Source organism: Coenobita brevimanus, chromosome 59 (assembly GCF_032717465.1).
Source record: "Coenobita brevimanus isolate Jiangsu-jjx chromosome 59, ASM3271746v2, whole genome shotgun sequence".
Classification (NCBI taxonomy): domain Eukaryota; kingdom Metazoa; phylum Arthropoda; class Malacostraca; order Decapoda; family Coenobitidae; genus Coenobita; species Coenobita brevimanus.
In genome coordinates, this window is record NC_137012.1 from 17566806 (window position 1) to 17588258 (window position 21453).

At 43.4% G+C, this 21453-nt stretch overlaps 1 protein-coding gene across 1 annotated transcript in view; it reads right to left on the reverse strand.

Annotated features, from left to right (window-relative positions):
* Window positions 1–1558: 1558 nt before the first annotated feature.
* The window catches only part of LOC145402917 (uncharacterized), a 100086-nt gene continuing 80191 nt past the window's right edge, over window positions 1559–21453 (reverse strand). Inside the window, exons 4-6 of the mRNA XM_080274815.1 lie at window positions 4939–5042; window positions 2081–2208; window positions 1559–1660 (exon numbers count right to left, since the gene is read on the reverse strand). Of these exons, the coding sequence (XP_080130941.1) occupies window positions 1559–1660; window positions 2081–2208; window positions 4939–5042 (334 nt within the window). The remainder of the gene's footprint in view (window positions 1661–2080; window positions 2209–4938; window positions 5043–21453) is intronic.

The following is a 21453-nucleotide window of genomic DNA, read 5'->3' on the forward strand; positions in this document are numbered from 1 at the left end:
ATGTGACTATTTTCTGCTGTCCAGTTTGTGAGAAGGGTTGCTGTAGATATGGCTGGGGCTATTTTCAGCCTGTTTGTTGTGAATAATTCATGTAGTGTGTTGAGGTAAGGTTGGAGAATGTGTGAGGCTGTGTTTGCATTTTTGTGTGTACATGTAAGTGTTATGTCATCTGCATAGGAAGCTATGTGTATTTGTGGTGTGTGGGGTGTGGGTATGTCATGTATGTATAGGTTAAAGAGAGTAGGGGACAAACCAGATCCTTGGGGGACACCATTTGTGAAGTTACTGATGCTCAATGACTGGCTGGCAAATGTTACAAGTGGACATCTGCCTGCTAAATAGTTTGCCAGCCAACTTTTTGTTACTGTGCATGTTTGTGTTGAATATTTTGTTCGTGAGGTTGTGGTGAGGGATGGCATTGAAAGCTCTACTAACATCTAGTGTGAGGAATGTTCTGTGTGGTGGCCCAGCTGAATTGATGCCATCAAAAACTCTTTGTGTAAGGTCTGTAAAGAGTGTTTGTGGAGAGTTGCAGCCTCAACTATGTTGTGATGGGGCTGGAGGGATATGAGGTGTAATTAGTTGCGATACCAGTCATTCAGTGATTTTGGAGGGGGTGCAGAGGAGTGTGATGGGGCGGTGTGAGGAAGGTAATGTGGGGTCTTTGTTGGGTTTGGGGATCGTAACGATTGTGCCATGCTTCCAGACGTTATGCTGTGTGAGTAACTGTAGTTTGATATGTTTGTGAGTGCTTGTATGCCTTGTGGTCTAAGGTGTTTAAGGTGTATGTTGCTTATGCTGTCTTGGCCAAAGGCAGATTAGTGCTTAAGGTTGCTAATGATGTGTTTTGTGAAGTTGTAAGTGAAAGGTGCGAAGTCTGGGTCTGTGGGGAACTGTCTCTTGCGTCAGATGACACGTCAGTCATCGCGATTGGGGTTTAGATGGTTGACATGTGAAAAGCGATTGATGCGAGTGTTAGCTTGTTATTTGCTTCAGCATATGGTGTCAGTTGTTGTGATGGCAGCATGTAATTGTGTAGTGTTGCTGCTGGAAAGGGTCATGCTGTTCAGTGTTTTGTAGAGTTTCCTGGTGCTTGTTTTGTGATCAATTCTATCTATCTATCTATTGCCAGATGCCTTAATCCCATAAGGGGTAGCCACAAACAAACTGTCACCATGTCATCCTGTCCCCCGCCATTTCACTGCCCTGCTACTAGCTCACACCCCCATCTCTCATATACCCCTCCACTCCATCCCTCCATCTCATCCTTGGCCTCCCCCTCCCTCTTTCCCCCTCCACCTCACTCAGATACACTCTCCTCATCAGTCCCTTGCTCTCCATCCTCTCCACATGTCCAAAATACCTCAGTGTATTTCTCATAACTCTTCCTATCACATCCACATTCAAACCACAACGCTCCTTCACTTCCTCATTTGTCAGTCTGTCTCTCCACGTGACTCCACATGCTCCTCTCAAATAACTCATTTCCACTGCTCTCACTCAAGTGTTTGGAGATAATTATTCCAATTTAGTGTTTGTTGTTCAAATATTTTACTGTTTATGTGAGTGTTGAGTTCTTGCATTTGCTGTATGGTATCTTGTGTATAGGGTGCTGGGGAGTGTCGTAATGTGTTGCACTGACTGATGAGGCGTTGAGTTTCTGATGTGAAGTTGGGATTGTGTCTCTTTCTGTTGCCTCTAGGGATGTGTCTTTTGTCTGCATTTAGAATAATTGTAATGAATGTGTGCACAATGGTGTTGATGTTTGTGACGAATGTACTGTTTAATGTTTCAGAGTGTTGTTCTGTTTCAGTTGTGAAGGATTCCCAGTTGGCTCTCTTATAATTTGCATATGTGTGTCTGTGGCTAGCTGGGGTGATTCTGGTTTTGGTAATAATGATGACTGGGAGGTGGTCAGACCCAAGGGTTTTGACCAATCTCCGTGAAGTTGTGGGGCGAGGTTTGGGGAGCAAAAGGTGATGTCTGGGGATGATGGGAGGAAGAGGGCATGGTGTGGGATATGGGTATGTTGATGGAGATTATTGAGTATGAAAAGATTATCTGTTTGGGACTGTAGTACCTGTACCAGCCCTCTGTCTGTGTCAGGGTTGTTGACATGCCCGGCTAACGCCTTGGCGATGAAATCACCACTCAGGATGCTGGGTATGTTAGTGATGTGGTGTATTTGAAAAAAGTAATTGTCTGGTACTGTGGGGGACAACTGGGGGGGGAATGTATGTATTGGCAACTATTATGTGTGATTTGTTACCAGTGTGTATTTTAAATGAGATGGAGAGGTATATGAGGGAGAGCGGTGTGAGCTGGGGGCAGGGCAGTGAAATGGTGGGGGACAGGGCAACATGGAGGCGATTTGTTTGTGGCCACCCCTTATAGGACTGGGTCATCTTGCAATAGTTAGATAGAGATAGATTTCTGTTGTGGTGTCATGTGGGGGGAGAAAAGTTGATGGACTGATGTATCAGGGTGATGAGTCCACCGCCACCGCCGTCAGCCTGGTCTTGACTAATGGTGGTGAAATTATGCAATGTAGGTGTTTTTTGTGTTCTGCATAGTTTCGTTTCTTGTAAGATGGCAATGTGTACGTTTTGTTGTTTGATAAACTGTGTGACTTGTTTTTTGGTGTTAAAGCCATCTACTGTATGTTTATCTGAAGAATGTTTATGTCGTCTGTACAATGTGTGTTGGGTGTTGCAGCACGGGGGTGAGGTGGGGTGTGTGGGTGGAGGGGAAAGGGTAGGAGAAGGTTGTGATAGAGATAAGGGCTGGGGTGAATTAGACTGGAGTGGAATGGGAGGGGCTGGGGGATTGGATGGTGTGGGAAGGATCAGTGGGTTAGGCTGAGGAGGTGTGGAGGAAGTAGATGGATTGGTGACGGGGTTAGCAGGAGGGGGCAAGGAGCACAAGGAGCAGGTCCAGGTGTCTGTGTAATATTTTCTAGATGTAAGTGTTGTGCAGGTGTAATGGATCCAGTTCTTGCAGGAACTGCACTGACCTCAACCCTTTGTCTGTCAGCTCAAAATGATAGGTTCTGAGCATGATGGACATGTGTATTTGTTGATGGGTCCTGAACTGCTCTCAATGTCACCAGCTAGAAGAAGTCTTCAAGAAATGACTGCTGGGGAGTCATTTCTTGGTGTAGAATAAACAGTTTTGTATGTGCTGTGTTGAGAGATGTGATGCTTGCCCGGACGACCGAAGCCACTCCCAGGTTCTCGGGCCCTGTGAGAGGCCAGGGGGCGTTGGTTTTGCCCCCATGCTGTCCTCCTCTGCTTTGACAGCCTCTGGGAGGTAGACTCATGGAGAAGATGCCACCACTCCAGGAATGGTTGTTGAGAGAGAAGGTAACTCACAATGTGATGATGATGATATTGATCAACCTCAGTCTGTCTGGCTGGTCAGACATCTCAACCACAAGCAACCAATTGCCTTTGCAGAGCTGTCCCGTGCCGTGGGACTGATGCTCCCTAGCAACTGACATTGCTGCACAACAGCAAAATGCAAGGAAAAGTGGCAGTCTGGTTCCTGGAGGGATGCTACACATGCATCTCTAAAACTGGGGCATGATTGCAGGCTCCTCATCACCCCATTACGTGGATATATGGTTACCACCCTACACTGTAAATGGTTTCCTGGATTACATGAAACACTTAGGCTTGTCACTCATATAGAGCCACCTTAAGTGGAAAGAGGAGTCATAAAATGAAACAGGAAGGAAAAAGGGAAGTTGGAAAAGAAGAGGGGAGACAGAGATAGAAGAATAAAGGTGAAGGAAGAAGAAGGCAGCAATACATGAAGTGAGTGGATGATGGGTGCCACCATCTACCACCTCACTATGATGTAAAGGTAAACAAAGAGAGACTCAAATGGTTAAGAGAGCTTAAGTAACTGTGTGCAATCATACAGTAAAAGGGTAAATGTGTAAAAGAATTAAAAAGTAAACTAGCACAAGGAAGGAAGTGGGTGGTGCTATGAGGGCCATGATACGAAACACTGAGTTGAGTGTGGCAGCTGCGAGAGGTTTGCTTGAGCACCTACATTAACATACAGGTATGAGACTTTGATGTGGCATGAAAATGAAGGCCAATAATAACAGCAGTGGAAATGGGATTACAGAAGAATGCATGTACAGTGTTGGGAGTAGATGGATATGAAATAATGTGATTTGTGAAAGATATGAAGTAAAGACGATTATGGACAGCAGAGCCACAAAGAATGGTCTGACATGAGGAAAATATGGGTGTGAATAGCATGGTGAAGAGTGTATACAAGTGATTCTGAACATGATTGTTGTGGTTGCCCATGGAGGAGGATAGGTAAGGTAACTGAATGTGTGAGAAAGTGAGGTATGGAGGTTGATGAGGGCAGATACTGACAGTGAATCAAGCTGGCTGGAAATTTTTGTATGAAGGAGTGTACCACATGGGTTTGGCACACACTCTTTCCTAATGTGATAGCTGTTGCACTAACTTTTGTTGACAAGTAATATTAGGCATGGAAGTGTGGATATTTGTACCTATGAGGTGGAGTCAGGCTTCTGCGACCTTGAATGGTTAGTGAATGGGAGTGTGGCCTATTTAACTGGGCAGATGTTTATTTGTTCTCCTTCAATCTGGTTTTGTCTTGCTCTCTGGACCTACCTCACCCTATCCTTTGGTAGGAAAGTGGTCTGGATGATGATCACTGATTACTGATGATGATGATGATGATGATGATGATGATGATGATGATGATGATTACTGAGGATTACTGATGATAGAAACTAGAGGAGGAGGTGGAGGAGGCAGAGGTGGTGGCGGCAGAGGAGGAGGAGGAGAAGGAGGAGGGAAATGGGTTCATCAAAAGGGCTGGCTAACCTGTTCAAAAAAAAAAAAAAAAAAAAAAAAAAAAAAAAAGTGTTCTTTAAGTAGCTGGACTTACCTACATATTCCTTGTCTGGTTGTCTTGCTATGTATAAAGAAGATGCATTAGTTGCACCCAAACTAAGACAGTAGCTTCCATACTCTCCAAAATGGTAGGTCATGCTGTGTGGGATAGGAAAAAAAATAGTTACAATAAACCTTTATTCGTAACTTGAAATTTATTTAAAATTGTCTCTTCAATGCCAATGTCTAGAGTGTGGGATAGCTCTTCTTTCCTCCTATCCCCTGATGGTAAAAAAAACATCAGAATGATGACTACATTGATGAGCAACAGGTCCATATCACCAACCTGTCCAGAAACTTTAGATTTAGAAGTGAAGAGGTCTGAAAGTGAAGGAACTTACTTTATTCAATCTTTATTATTTACAGATGTAGGGAGCATTTTTAGGGCAGCCTACACTCCCAAGGTTCAGCATATCTAATACTCTGATGTGGCCTCAGTCCCCAAAAATGTCAGAATACAAGAGTACAGTGAGGGACACAGGGACGCTTTCCTGTGGTGGCACGAATATAGCCTGGTGGCTCCTATGCCCTGTAATGTGAACATCCCTCATCTCCCTTCCTTTCCTCTGCAAGGAGGATGGTGGACTGCAGGAGATGGCAGCTTCAGCCTGCAGTCTGTCAAACTCACATTCTGATGAGCCTGGGGCTGCAACAACAAATAATTGTATCCCTTCCCCACCCCATCAACGTCATAACATTGTTATCCAATGGGGTTATGTTATGGAAAGTGGATCAGATAACTATTCATCAGATACTGGAATGATTATACCAAAGGCTCAATGAAGTTATGCTTGAAGCAAAGAGGCACCCCTGCCTCCCCCCATCCTCATCAAAGGAAGACTACCCCTTACACCGTACAGTCACGCCCCACTATAGACCTTTTCCAGTGACGTCACAGAAATCGGGTGGTTTTGTTTACGACTCCATATTGGACGGCGAACTCCTTGCAGTAATGGCTGTCCAGACAGGGCTGTCAGAGATGAAGCTGTCAGGTATATGCAGAAATCTGAATCAACGCCACCAAGATTTGTACAGGAACAAGATAAATTGTTTGGGGCTAGATCCTTACACCATATCTAGGGAGAAATTCACCAGTTTCAAGGATTGGAGACCGAAACCAGATCTCAGATATGGCGATCTCTATCACTATTTGGTAAACACTCCATCAGAGTTCATAGGTCCATCCTTCAAGGTAAACAGACATGTCATACTGTATATGTGCAATGTAGAGAGCTGGAATTTACACAGTACTTGTAAATTGTCTTGATAATCAGTAAATCACTGACATGGGGCCACGGGAGAAGGGATTGTATACACTGACTGGGAATCGAATAGCTGATGAATGAAACAGGTTTCCCAGTGATGTGCCCTAGTTGCTGCTCCTTATTTAGAAAGTTTCAAGCATAGGCTAGATATGCTTATGACAGGTATGGGTTGCATACAAAATTTGTCATTCTTGTAGTCACACCCCTGTAAGAGCTGCTTTGCATGGGCTATTGCAGGCAGGGTAAATTAGTCACACTCTTGTGGGAGCTGTCTAGCATGGGTCTACTGGCATACTGCAGTTATCCTCTCTTCCTAATCTTCAAGTTAGGTCCTAAGTTAGGTTAGGTTAGGTTAGGTTAGGTTGGTTGGGTTAGTCTGGGTTGGAATAGAAAAAAAAGTAATTTCTGACATAAACGAATATCAGATTCAAATTAATCACACAATAAAACATTAAAAAAATGAAAATCTTAAGCTTCATGGTGAGTTGGGAGTAATTCTGGAAATATACCAAAAATTTTACTTATTTTGGAAACTTCAGTAATTATAGGCCTAGAAACATACACACATCCTATATACTGAATGTTTAATGTAGTTTTACACAAAATGCATAATTGATAGTATATGCCAAAACTGTCAAAATTACTCTTGTTGTTAACTTTTACATTACAACTGAAACATAACATTGGCACAGATTTACATTAAGGTCATTTATTTCATGCTGGTAAGTACCACAACATAAAAGACTTCAACAATGTAATTTTAATTATTTTATATTTCATATTAACAAAAAAAAAAAAAATCTTAGCTACATACCTGGTAAAAGACAAATAGGCCTATACGGGGTTGTTGATATAAGTACATTATTTATCCTCTTACTTGTAATTAAAGTATTTTTGTACTAAGTGAAAAATGTATATTTAATTGGAGCATGTATTGGCAGTTTTGTTTTCTGTGAAGCAACATTTATTTCTAAATGAAACAGAAAATTATAAATAGTAGTACTAGTAATTATGCTTCAGTTGTAACTGAAACATTGTTTAGCACACAAGCTTACAGTGGTATATAACAGTTTTATACTGAAGTGTTGAACAATATTCGGTACTGCATATTATTAAAATCATCCACTATGACACAAATATCAGCTTCAAATGAATCACACTGAAAGACAATGAAAAAATAAAAATATTAGCTTTAACCAAAACTAACCTAACCTCCATACCTAACCTAACCTAACTTTAAGTACAGGTATGACCTAACCTGTAATTTAATCAGTTTTACTTACGCACCTAAAATTCTTTATCATCACTGCTACGTCCAATTTGGTTTGGGTGAAACTCTGGAATAATATTAAAGCAAGGCCTGTGACAAGGACCCTCCCCCTCTTTTCCCACGCAGGCACATGGTCATGTGGGTCTCATGCTCTGTAACATTAACATAATTAAGATATCCTATGACACCTACAACTGCTAAGAATGGTAAATATGCCCGTATCTACTCACAAATCATCGGCTCACCTGATTTGAAATACTTGCTACAGAGGCGGGAGTAGGCCGTCGGCTGCCAATTCTCCCTCTTCATGGCAGCTATCCACTTCTGTCCTCTTTCCTCCCTGGCTAGAAACTGGTAGAAGTGTAACCACTTCCAGTTTTCTGTCTTGTCTTACAGCCGAAGGCACAACAGAGGAATAGCATTGTGGATTCTGCGATTCTCTCTCTCTCTCTAGACGTCCGACAATTTGCCGTCCAATGTGGCACCGTAAACAAAAGTCACATGACTCGTGACGTCACATGGAAAAGATCTACACAATGAGGTTGTCAAGTGAAAACCCTTTGCCTAGCAATTACCATGTCTAGCAACAAACTCTCATTACTATTCTGTCCAACTCTCTAATGCAAGAGATAACTATTACTTCCAGTCCTTCATGTATGCAACAGGTCAACTCTGGAACTGTCTCCCTCTGTCTGTATTTCCTACTGCATATGATCTTCAGTCTATCAAATGCAGTGTGTCCAAGCATCTCGAAATGAACAGTTCTTGAATTTTTTTTTTTTCTTCTTAGAGGGAACAATTTACAGGCTCCTGGCCTTTGGTTCCTTCTTCCTTGCATAATAAAAATAAAAGGAAGGCTTTATAACATGGGTTTAATGGGAACAGGGAGGAAGCTTATGACCCTATAACCTGGAGAGAGAGAGAGAGAGGGAGAGAGGGAGAGAGAGAGAAAGAGAGAAAGAGAGAGAGAAAATGCTCTTAGGCTTGTCCTCAGCACCATCCATAGAACCACGCTTTCTACTTAGGTATCATCCTTGCCAGACATGACTTCCAAGTCACAAGCTTCAGTATATCACACAAAATAGTATCACTTAGCTTAATATCGCACACTGTGCTTTGTTACACACTTGCACTGTTATCTGGCGACTGCAATGGTGTTTCATTGGCCTTTCACACACAGAATGGAGTGAAAGGCAGATGATCACAACAAATGTAAACACTGGGTAGTCATCCTGGCTCAAACAGCTGACAAGAAGGCACCATGAATGCACAGGAGACAATTTCCATGTCACAAGTTTCAGTTTTTCACACAAAAATGGTATCCCATCACTTAATATCACACATTGTACTCTTTGTTATGCACTTGGACTGTTATCTAGTGATAGCAATGGTATTTCAATAGCACTTCACGCACAAAATGGAGTGAAAGGTAAGTGGTCACACTGAATGTAAACAATGGGCATCCATCTTGGCTCAAACAGCTGACTAGGTGGCAACGTTCTATCAAATTCATGAAATTTCACCTTCATTGCTCTGGAAAAGGATCTAACTTTTTGTTCACTGTTATGGTAATTTAACACACGGTGAACAGACATATAGCAAGATCTAACTATACTGGTTCCTAGATCTCATCTAATGCCTTATCTCACCACTTTCCTTCAGCATATCACTTATGGGTATGACGGAAAGAGTAATAAGAGACATGGAGTAGCAGCAACACAATTAAGAAAGTTCCCAATCATGTGTAACTACCCTTGAGTGATGCCAAGTTGTAGGAGAGTCATCATCATCATGAGCCGTCCTCAAGGCTGGGAGGACATGAGGTGTTCCTGAACACTCACTCGTCACTCATTCTCCTCTGTCACTGGGTCCCTGCTCTTCATGATCCCTCTAGCACTGAGGAAGGACACCTGTTGCCCTACAGCTATCAGGTCAATAGACCTGATCTGGGTATCCACAGCATGTCAGCAGTGTTAACAGCATCCTGGCCATCTTGATGCCGATTTACAATATCCAGTATCACTTCAACTTCAACCGTGATTCTCTTCCTGGGTGCTTCACCTTCCCTTCACCAGGGCAGTGCCCTGAGCACTACACCTTCCACTTGGGGTAGCACCTCAGCCAGACACTATCACAGACTCTAGTTATGTATTCATCTATCCATCACCCAATCCTATGCTGCCGCATAAGGAGCGTAGCAGCCCGGGGCTAGACAAGTTGGTCCTGGCATTTATGATGAGAGTGACCAGCCTCACTCATCCTTGAGTGGCATTTCCGGTGCAATAAATCCCAATCACCCCTCAGAGATATATACTGTACCGTATTTTTGGGCATATAAGGAGCACAAGCATATAAGGAGCATCCCAATTTTGGCAGGCTTAATCTGGGAAAAATAAAAAAAAAATGCAGCTAACCCCAGACCCCCTAGCTGAATGTCTCACATAACCATTCATATGCTGGTTATAAAATTTTCATGTACAGGAATCAAGAAAATATAGACTGACACCCTATGGTAAGCCATCATGGTACTTACCTTAACACTACCAAATATCACCACTGACCTCCACCATCACCAGTATTGGCCATCATTAATAATTCTAACCACTGTGAACCAACAACACTAAAGTTATCAATCATCACCATTTATATTATCAACCTCCACCGCTGACACTACCAACTACCACCCCTAATACAAAGCTATCATCACTGCTTAACCCCTAAAACGCGGATCGTCGCGTTTGCGATGCTCGGCCATAAGGGCAGGACGGCGGGTCGTCGCGTTTGCGATTTTAGTAAATTTTGAATAACCGCGGGCAAGCAGGCTCCAGCTGGTATTGTCTATCAGTACCACCACCCTCTAGCTACAACTAGCATACTTTACCTTTGTACTACTGACCTCAGTTGTTGCCAAATATCGCGTTTTCCCCCCGTACCCCCCCCACCACGGCCCGGCCAGCCTGGCTGTGATACATGGCAGCGCTCTGAGCGCTCAGAACTGTAAATCTGCGATCTCCTCTCACAAGCAGTTTATGCTACTAGGAAACGCTTGTTTCCCCAGTTGTAACACTAGCTTTTTTTCTCAGGGTTTGCCTCTGTTTAGCGTCAGTTTACTGCAGGCTTTCAAAGTGAGATTATGGCGAGTTCTAGCTCTTCCCAGTCAGTGCAAGCGGCCGACAGGAACGAGAATAAAGTGGCGGACGTAAGGCAGAATAAAAAGCGCTCCGTGGTGATCTTTTGGGAAGTAATATGATTGAAAATAATGTAGTATACATGTTTTTAGCTGTGAAAATGGAAATGTTTGTTGAGTGACGGGAAGACCGCCGCCACAGTGCATGTCGGCCGTACGCTCCGTTGATTTTAGCCTTATTTTCAGTGCTTATTGTACAAATACGGATTCCTAACTACCTTTACGTTGTAGTATAAAGTTTACTGTGACAGAATGAGGCTGTGGTAGAGGGGAAACTGGGTTGCTGGAGGTGTGAAAGTGAAAATTTGGTTACCCAACTTTGCAAGTCTCCACAAGTCCTTGGGTAGTCCACGATGGCTCAACACCTGTCTCTGGAGAAAGCTGAATGTAAGTACTATCTGCCATACCAAGTATAATGTTCAAGGGTTAATCTCTGATTTTTGGCGAAAATTTTCCTACAGGTACTCAGACCGCGATACAACCCCGCCACTCGGGGGGGATCGACTGTAAACACCCGCGTTTTAGGGGTTAAGCGGCATACACCATCACCTGATCACTTGTTAACAAACATGGCAGTGCAAGTTGTGGAGTCATCAGAACTTAGAGTAACGAAAAAATACTGCTGAATATAGTTTATCAAGCAGTCATAGTGACTGAAATATGTTTGTTCAAATATCTATATTTTTTATCGTCATTTTTCCTCAAACTTCTGAGGATTATGATACATCTTTTATTATAATGAACTGCCAGTAAACACAATCAACACAGAACAATAAAGATCATATTTATAAAATGAGGAATTTTTTTTTTTTTTTTTTTTTATTACGACCATAATCCAGTGAGTTTTTGTTACACTTTATAAAACATGAGGAAATATGAAAAGATGCAAACAAACAAAAGTGCACAGCTTTCTGTATCCTCCTACTTTCTCTATACTCATTTCAAAGCCAAAGGTGGCTGTTGTGTATATATACCCAACAACTTATCTTGCTCTTGTGTTCCTGAACTCGATTCTTCTCAATTCTCTAAACTCTGGCTTCGGCTTTCCTGTCATTCTCTGACTAAATATATCTGTGCTGTTTACTTATCCCCTAATTCTACTGACTATCAAAAATTCTTCGACTATCTTACTTCTACGATGGAACACATTCTATCCATTTCTCCTTTCTCTGAAATCTCCATTTTAGGAGATTTCAATGTTCACAACCACCTTTGGCTCTCCTCTCCTTTCACTGATCCACCTGGTGAACAAACCTACATCTTTTCTATTCTTAATGACCTAGAGCAGCTTGTACAGAACCCTACCCGTATCCCAGACTGCCTTGGAGAGAGCTCCAACATACTTGACCTCTTCCTTAAAACTAATCCTTCTGCTTACACTGTTAATCTTTTCTTTCCGTTGAGCTTCTCTGATCACAACCTTATCACCTTAACCTGACCTATAACCCAGGTACGGCCTGTGGACACTCCAGGGAAACGTCGTCTGTGGCATTTTGGAGCCGTGGATTGGGAGGCCCTCAGGCAGTACATCTTTGATTTTCCATGGAATGATTATTGCTTCCATGGTCGGATGCCATCTGAATGTGCCTTGCGCATTATGGAGGTTATTCTCTCGGCCATGGAAGCATACATTCCTTTCTCGTATCCTTTGTCTAACACAAGAAAGCCTTGGTTCAATCACACTTGTTCTAATGCTGTCCACAAAAAGGAGAGGACCTACAAAAGGTACCGGAGCCAACCCACCCCTGAATCACATCATCTTTACGTTTCTGCCCGGAATTATGCTAAGTCTGTTCTTCGCTCTGCTAAAAATAATTTCATCCGTACTAAATGCTCTCAACTCTCCAACTCGAATTCTTTCCGCTCCTTCTGGCACCTTGCCAAAAACCTTTCTAACAACTTTACCTCATCATCCTTACCTCCTCATTTCTACTCTGATGGTTCTGTAGCTATTTCTTCTACTGATAAAGCAGATCTCTTCACTCAGACTTTCTCCTCCAATTCCACCTCAGACGATTCCGGTGCTGTTCCTCCATCACTTCCCCCTCTGACTTCCTCATGCCTGACATTAAAATATCTTCAGCTGATATATTTTCTGCCATCACTGGCCTCAATATTAACAAGGCACATGGGCCTGATGGAGTCCCTCCTGTTGTTCTCAAGAACTGTGCTTCTGTGCTGACACCCTGCCTAAGCAAACTCTTTCGCCTTTGTCTGTCAACTTGTACCTTTCCTTCTTGCTGGAAGTTTGCTCTCATTCAGCCAGTCCCAAAGAAGGGTGACCACTCCCAACCCTCCAACTATCGTCCAATTGCTTTAACGTCCTGTATTTCAAAAGTTTTCAAGTCAATTCTTAATAGAAAAATTTTAAGGCATCTTTCCTATCACAACCTTCTTTCCGATCGTCAGTATGGGTTCCGTCAGGGATGCTCCACTGGCGATCTTCTCACCTACCTTTCAGACTCCTGGTCATCCTCCTTTCGGGACTTTGGTGAAAGCTTTGCCATTGCACCTGACATCTCAAAGGCTTTCGATCGAGTCTGGCATAAATCTTTAATTTCCAAACTGCCCTCTAACGTTTTCTATCCTTCTATCTGTGCCTTCATTGCTAGCTTCCTTTCTTGTCGTTCTATAGCCGCTGTTGTAGATGGCCATCGTTCTTCTTCTAGATCTATCAACAGTGGTGTTCCTCAGGGCTCTGTCCTATCACCAACTCTCTCCCTTTTATTCATCAATGACCTTCTAAGCTGTACATCTAACCCTATCCACTCCTACGCTGATGACTCCACCCTTCATCTTTCCATTCAGTTCCCACAACACCCATCTCAGCAGTTTTTTCAACAAACAAGGGATGAGACTATGGCTCACCTAATGTCTGACTTGGCTTGTATCTCTAACTGGGGTAAAAATAATCTGGTTGTTTTAAATGCATCTAAGACTCAGTTCTTACACCTATCAACCAGACAAAATCTTCCACATGTATACCCACTAATGTTTAATAATATTCAGCTTAATCCTGCATCATCTTTGAACATGCTTGGGGTTTCATTTACTCGGAACTTATCTTGGAAAGATCACATTACATCTCTTGTAAAATCTGCTTCCAAGAGATTAGGTGTGCTCAGCCGACTCCATTCTTTCTTTACCCTTGCACAATTGTTGACTCTATACAGGGGTTTTATCCACCCCTGTGTGGAGTACAACTCTCATGTGTGGGGAGGCTCCCCACATACAGCTCTTCTCAATAGGGTGGAGTCAAAGGCTTTTTGTCTCATTAACTCTCCTCCTCTTACTGACTCCCATCAACCTCTCTCTCTTCGCTGCACTGTTGCATCTTTATCTCTTTTCTATCGCTACTTTAATGGTCACTGCTCCTCTGAACTGTCTGCATGCATTCCTCCACCTCTATGACGGATGCATAGCACCCGTCTAGCAGCAAACTCTCATCTCTTTTCAGTCCAATTCTCTAATGCAAGAGTTAACCGTTACCCCACGTCCTTCATTTATGCAACAGGTCAACTCTGGAACTGTCTCCCTCTGTCTGTATTTCCTGCGGCCTATAATCTCCAGTCTTTCAAACGCAGTATGTCCAGGCGTCTTGAAATGATCAGATCTTGAATTTGGCTCTCTATTGTATTTTGTTTTTCTCTTGGAGGGAACTGTTATTGCGGGCTCATGGCCTTTGGTTCCTTCTTCCTCGCATAAAAAAGAAAAAAAGCTGATGTGGACAGGTTTATTTATTATGTACTGAATTATTAATTAATTACTATAATTACACGTGTATAACTATATTTGTAATTAATAATATTTAGTTGCTAATCATTCTATAGAAATTTGGGAAACACTTTTAAAAGGAAGGTGTTTGGAGTTTGTTTACAGAACCGGTGGGCCTACTGCAGTACTGAAACTACCACTTGCCAGTAGCCCAAGGTTACCAAAAGCCTGACCTTGAGCATATATGGACCAGGGTGATTTTCTGGGACTTTTTTTTTTTTTTTAAGCGCGCTTTTTATGCCCGAAAATACGGTATACAGTAATCCCTGTACTTTCCGGACTCCCCACTTACTGGACATTGTGGGCCTGGACCTTCGGAACCCAAAACTGGCCCAAAAAAAAAAGAAAAAAATCCCACCAAAATCCGAATTTTTTCCCACTCACAATATGAAACTGCCGCGCGCCGCACAGCGCCAAGCAGCTGTTTACACCACGGCCCCTTCACCCCTTCCTTCCTCCCTCCTCCCCAGTCACGGCTGCCATTTGATATTTTTCATTACTAAATGTGGGCCAATTTGGTACTGAAAAGTTCACTTGGCAGTGAATCAGCATGATCCATTACCAAACAGATTTTTCACATGTATGAAGATATAGAGAAAGGAGATGGTGGAGTGTCTGCTTTCTTTGACTAATCTGCTAGCATACATAGTGCAAAAATAAACATGCTGCTGATTATAAGGAGAGTGATTATTTCCATTCATACATATAATTAGTGAAGAATAAATGCTTCCTTTAAGAATCTGGTAATGAAAAGTTAAATTTGGTAATGAAAATTGAGGAGTTTGGTACTGTGGCCTAGTTCAGATCTGGCAACCCTGTCCCGAGTTACTGCCTAACCTTCGTTCAGGGAAGACGTCCATCACAGTGGATGCCACACGTGCTCGTTTTTTAAGAATAAACAGTGAATAAACTGCAATACCTAACCACTGGACCACATGGGAATTTACAGTGTTGTGCAGTGTTAAGAAATTAGAATTTAGAGTGCAAAGGATTAAGTGTGGAGTGAGTGTGGAGCGCAAAGTGGCGGTTGAAACTGGTGTGGTGCAATTAAGAAGAATGTGCAGTGTTAAACAATTATAACTTAGTGCAAAGAATTAAGTGTAGCACAACAAGGATTGTGGAAAGTATTAAGAATATATGGAGTAGATGGGAAGTTGTTGAATGCTGTGAAGAGTATGTATGATGGAGCTAAGGCTGCAGTGTGTGTGGATGGTGAACTGAGTGAATTTTTCTCTTTGAAGGTTGGCTTCAAACAGGGATGTGTCATGTCTCCATGGTTGTTCAATCCGTACATGGATGGGGTAATAAAAGGGGTACAAGGTAGGGCAGTGGATGTTGGAGTGGCCCTGGTGAGAAAGGGTAGTGTTTGGAAACTCCCTGTACTGTTGTTTGCAGATGATACTGTGTTGTTGAGTGAAGACGAAGGGGAGCTGCAAGGCTTGGTGGATGAGTTGGGAAGAGTGTGTAAGAAACGGAATCTAAAGGTGAATAATGGGAAGAGTAAAGTGATGGTCTTTGAGAGAGGTGAAGTCAGTGAATGTACAGCGAGGTTGGATGGTGAGGAAATGGAAAATGTGAGTATGTTTAAGTACTTGGGTAGTGTGATGAGTAAGGATGGAAGTTTGGAGGGTGCTTGAAAGGGTACAACAAGGAAGAAAAGTTGCTGGTTCCTTGAAAGCAGTAATAAGACACAGGGAAGTGAGCATGGAAGTGAAAAAGTTACTACCTGACAGTATTGTGATACCCACTCTAACGTATCGAAGTGAAGCTTGGACGTTGTTGGAAGGACACAAGTCAAGAGTGAGAGCAGTGGAAATGAGTTATTTAAGAGGAGCCTGTGGAGTCACATGGAGAGACAGGCTGACAAATGATGATATAAAGGAGCGTTGTGGTGTGGATGTGGATGTGATAGGAAGCATTAGGAGTAACACACTGAGGTAGTTCAGCCATGTGGAGAGGATGGAGGGTGAGAGGCTGACGAGGAGAGTGTATGTGAGTGAGGTGGAGGGGGGGAGAGGGAGGGAGAGGCCGAGGATGAGATGGAGGGATGAGGGGGAGAGGGAGGGAGAGGCCGAGGATGAGATGGAGGGATGAGGCGGAGAAGTATATGAGAGAGGGGGGTGTGAGTTGGGAGCAGGGCAGTGAAATGGCAGGGGACAGGGCGATTTGGAGGGGATTTGTTTGTGGCCACCCCAAACGGGATTGAGGCATCTGGGAATAGATAGATAGACAACACTGGATTATAGGTGCTTCAAGAGCATTTTCAAAACTACCAGAGCCTTAGAGAGTTAAAGGAGGCGGCCACAGACGTGCTGTAAGTAGTCCCCTGTACACTGCTAGACCTAGGTAATTTCCATACTCACTTATAATTCCTCATTCTCTGGTTCCTTTTCATTTATCTCATGCTTTATGTCCATAATTGGTGTGAATAGGGTCTTAAATAGGTTTAAATAAGTGCTATGCATGTCCGGCAGGGAGTTATTTAGGTGGCTTTCAAAGTTAGGCTGGGTTAGGGTCCTTAAGTACCAGTTCAGGAGACAGGGGCCCACTTTCCGGACGGGACCACTTTCCGGACATGCCTTCGGCTCTATTACATCGGATAGTGGAGGGATTACTTATATATATATATATATATATATATATATATATATATACAGTGGGGCACCAATTTTCGCACCTAATTGGGTCCAAAAATAATGCGCGAAAGTAGAATTAGCGAAAATTGGGGCATTGTCTTTATGGCAAAAAGGCTAATTGGTTCCCGGTTATCCTAAAGTAACATCAGATTTTCATTTTCACTTGCAATACAGTACATCAAATCACTATTGTACATTGCATTGTGAGATACAAACAATAAAAACTGTACAGTACACATTATATGAGGAGAAACATACCACAGAGACCAGGTTGAGGTGTTTAATGGATGTTGGGGGTAAGTATCCGAGGCGCGTGGCGGGCTTATTTAGCCACGCCAGACGTATTGGCGCCACCTCTTGCTGCCTCGCTACCACCATGCTGTTTCCTCATACTACGCACTGTCGATTCTGGGATGTTAAATATACGGCAGATTTCACTGTTTTTTGCGCCCTTGTCCATGTGCTCAACTATCTTCCTTTTCATTTCATTATTATACTGCCGTTTCTTCACTCCAACACGATACTCTCTTTTAGCCTTGGCCTTTCCTCCCGACTTTGAATGTCCCGGCCACTTTTTATCACCACCACTGCCTCCCGGCCCTCCCCCCACACCACCAGGCTCTCTCCCCACACCACCAGGCCCTTTCCCCAGACTACCAGGTATAGTAGAGGCCATTGAACCTTGAGAATCCAACACAATGGAGCTAGCACGCTCGTACACAATGGCGGGAATAGGTGGACAGAGTGTTGACATGACGTCATTCAAGATGGCGGTGGGTTGCGGGCGGGCGGTGCAGGAAATTTAAAGTTCAAAATATTGTCCCAAACCCAAAATTTGTGCGCGAAAATCGATTTTTTTCAAGCGAAAGTGGAAGTTAGGGAATATTTGGTGCATGCCGCGAAAGTGGATTCCGCGAATCCCGCTGTAGCGAAAGTTGGTGCACTACTGTGTGTATATATATATATATATATATATATATATATATATATATATACACACACACACACACACAGTAAAAGCTCGATTAACCGGCATCCGATGCATTGGCACATCCATACAACCAGAACACAAATTTGATCCGGCATGGGGTCGAAAATATTCCGGATACCAGTCATCCCCCTATAATTCTTGATTAGTTCTGTACAGTACAGGATAAAGTAGTGTACCCAGCTAAGTTTTCAAAATTGTTTTGGCCTGTAACATATGCTAAAAGCTCGATTAACCGGCATCCGATGCATTGGCACATCCATACAACCAGAACACAAATTCGATCCGGCACGGGGTCGAAAATATTCCGGATACCAGTCATCTCCCTATAATTCTTGATTAGTTCTGTACAGTACAGGATAAAGTAGTGTACCCAGCTAAGTTTTCAAAATTGTTTTGGCCTGTAACATATGCTAAATTTTTCTTTAAATCTATCTATCTATCTATAGCCCGACGCCCTAATCCCGCAAAGGGTGGCCGCAGACAAATCGCCTCCAAGTCACTCTGTCACCCACCATTTGACTCCCCTCCCCCCAACTCACCCCCCCCTCCCTCATATACCTCTCAACTCCATCCCTCCACCTCATCCTCGGTCTACCCCTCCCTCTCCCTCCCTCCACCTCACCTACATACACCCTCTTAGTCAGTCTTTCATTCTCCATTCTCTCCACATGTCCAAACCACCTCAGTGTATTTCTCCTAATCTTTTCAACCACATCCACATCTACCCCACATCGTTCCTTCACTTCTTCATTTGTCAACCTGTCCCTCCATGTCACTCCACATGCTCCTCTCAAGTAACTCATTTCCACTGCTCTCACTCTTGACTTGTTCCCCTCTTGCAAGGTCCACGCCTCGCTTCCATACGTCAGGGTAGGGATCACAATACCATCATGCAGTGACTTCTTAACTTCCATACTCACCTCCCTATTTCTCATCACTGCTTTCAGTGTACCAACAACCTTTCTTCCCTGCTGTACCCTTTCACGTACTTCATCCCCCAAAGTTCCATCCTTACTCATCACACTACCCAAGTACTTGAATGCACTCACAATCTCCATATCCTCACCATCCAACCTCACTGCACACTCTGTGACTTCATTCCTCTCAAACACCATAACTTTACTTTTGTTTACATTAACTTTCAGCTTCCTCCTCCTACACACTGTCCCAAATTCATTCACCAAACCTTGCAACTCCCATTCATCTTCACTCAACAATACTGTATCATCAGCAAACAGCAACACCGGAAGCTTCCAAATCTCACCCTCATTCATTAGGGCCACCCCCACATCCACTGCCCTACCTTGCACCTCCTTTACAACCCCATCCATATATATATTAAACAGCCATGGAGACATCACACACCCCTGTTTCAGTCCCACATTGAGATCAAAGAACTCACTCAGCTCACCATCCACTCGCACCGTAGCCCTAGCTCCCTCGTACATACTCTTCACAGCACTCAACAATTTCCCCTCCACTCCATATATTCTTAATACCTTCCACATACCTTGCCTATCTATTCTGTCATAAGCTTTCTCCAAGTCCATGAAGGCAGCATACACTTTCCTTCCCTTCTCTAGATACTTCTCCACTAAACATCTTAGAACAAATATCTGATCTACACACCCTTTTCCCTTCCTAAATCCCCCTTGTTCTTCTCCAACTAGCTCCTCTGTCATATGCCTAACCCTATCAATGAGTATTCTACCATATATTTTACCAGTCACACTAAGAAGGCAAATACCCCTATGGTTACCACATACTTCTCTCTCCCCTTTTCCTTTGTACAGAGGAACAATTATACCTGATTTCCAGTCCTCTGGAACCCTTCCCTCTTCCCAAGCCAATCTACACAACTTCCATATCCACTCCACAACAATCTCACCCCCATACCTAAGCATTTCACCACACACTCCATCAATTCCTGGGGCCTTTCCCAGCTTAATCTTCTTCATCGCTTCCACAACTTCCGACCTACTGATCTCTTCCTCCCTCCTCTCATCTCTTCTTCTCCCAGCCATTCCCCAACCACTTATACTCTCACTGCTCTCACTCTCTACAATCAACAAATCTTCAAAGTGCTCCTTCCATCTCCTCAATTTCTCTCTCTTCTCCACCAACAGTCTATTATTCCTATCTTTCACTCCCCTACTATTTCCCCTTTCACACTGCCTTACTTTCTTTACCTCCTTCCAAAACAATTTCTTACTCTCCCTCCATTTCACACTCAGATTCCTCCCAAACTCTTCATCCACTTTCTTCTTACTCTCCTTCACCAGTCTCTTAACCTCCCTTCTCCTGCTCACATATACCTCTCTCTTCTCTCTCTCATCTTCTCCCCTACCTCTACTCGCCAACCATTCACCATATGCCTTCTTCTTTTGTTCCACAGCTCGTTTCACCTCATCATTCCACCATGCTGTCCCTTGCACACCCTTGCATCTCCTCCTCACTCCACAAACCGCCTCACACGCTGCGCTTATCTCTTCCGTGAATATCTTACATACGTCTTCCACCCCTTCCATCTGCTCTAGCTCATACCTTCCCAATCTTTCTTCCACTATGCTCTTATACTCTGTCCTTTTCTCACTATCTTGCAATTTCTCCACTCTTCTCACAGGAGCTGCTTCCTCCTGTCTTCCCCTTCGTCTCCTCAACCACTTTCTTTGCAGCTCTACCTTGGCCATCACTAAGTGATGGTCCGATACTCCATTCCCCCACCCTCTCCACACCCTTGCATCCAACACTTGCCTTCTCATTCGCTCATCCACACACACGTAGTCTATCATTGCCTTTCGTTCAACAAGTTCACCATCCATCCTCCTCATTACTCTCCATGTATACCGGTGGATCATCTTATGACGAAAGTAGGTGTTGGCTATTGCCAAACCCTTACCAGCACAGATGTCCATCAAAGCACTACCATTCCCATCTACTTCAGCTGGCACACCCCACTGACCAACCACTCCATCCACTCGTACATTCCCAACTTTGCCATTCATGTCTCCAATCAACAGCACTCTCTCGCTCCTCTCAAACTTGTCCATACATGCTTCTACTCTCGCCCAAAACTCATCTTTCACTCTTGCCACTCGATCCTCTGTTGGAGCATACACACATACAATCGCCCATGCTTGTATACTTACTTTCATCCTCACCCATACAATCCTTGCACCCACTGTTCCATACTCTCTTATATTCTCCTTCCACTTCTTGCTTATCATCAGACATACTCCCTCTCTTGCCCTCTCATTCTCACTGACTCCCGCACATATACCTAAACCATATTCCCATTCTCTCACCCTTTCACCTTACCATTTAGTTTCAGTCAATCCACATATATCCACTTTTGCATCCTCAAGCACCTGGACAATCTCTCTCTCT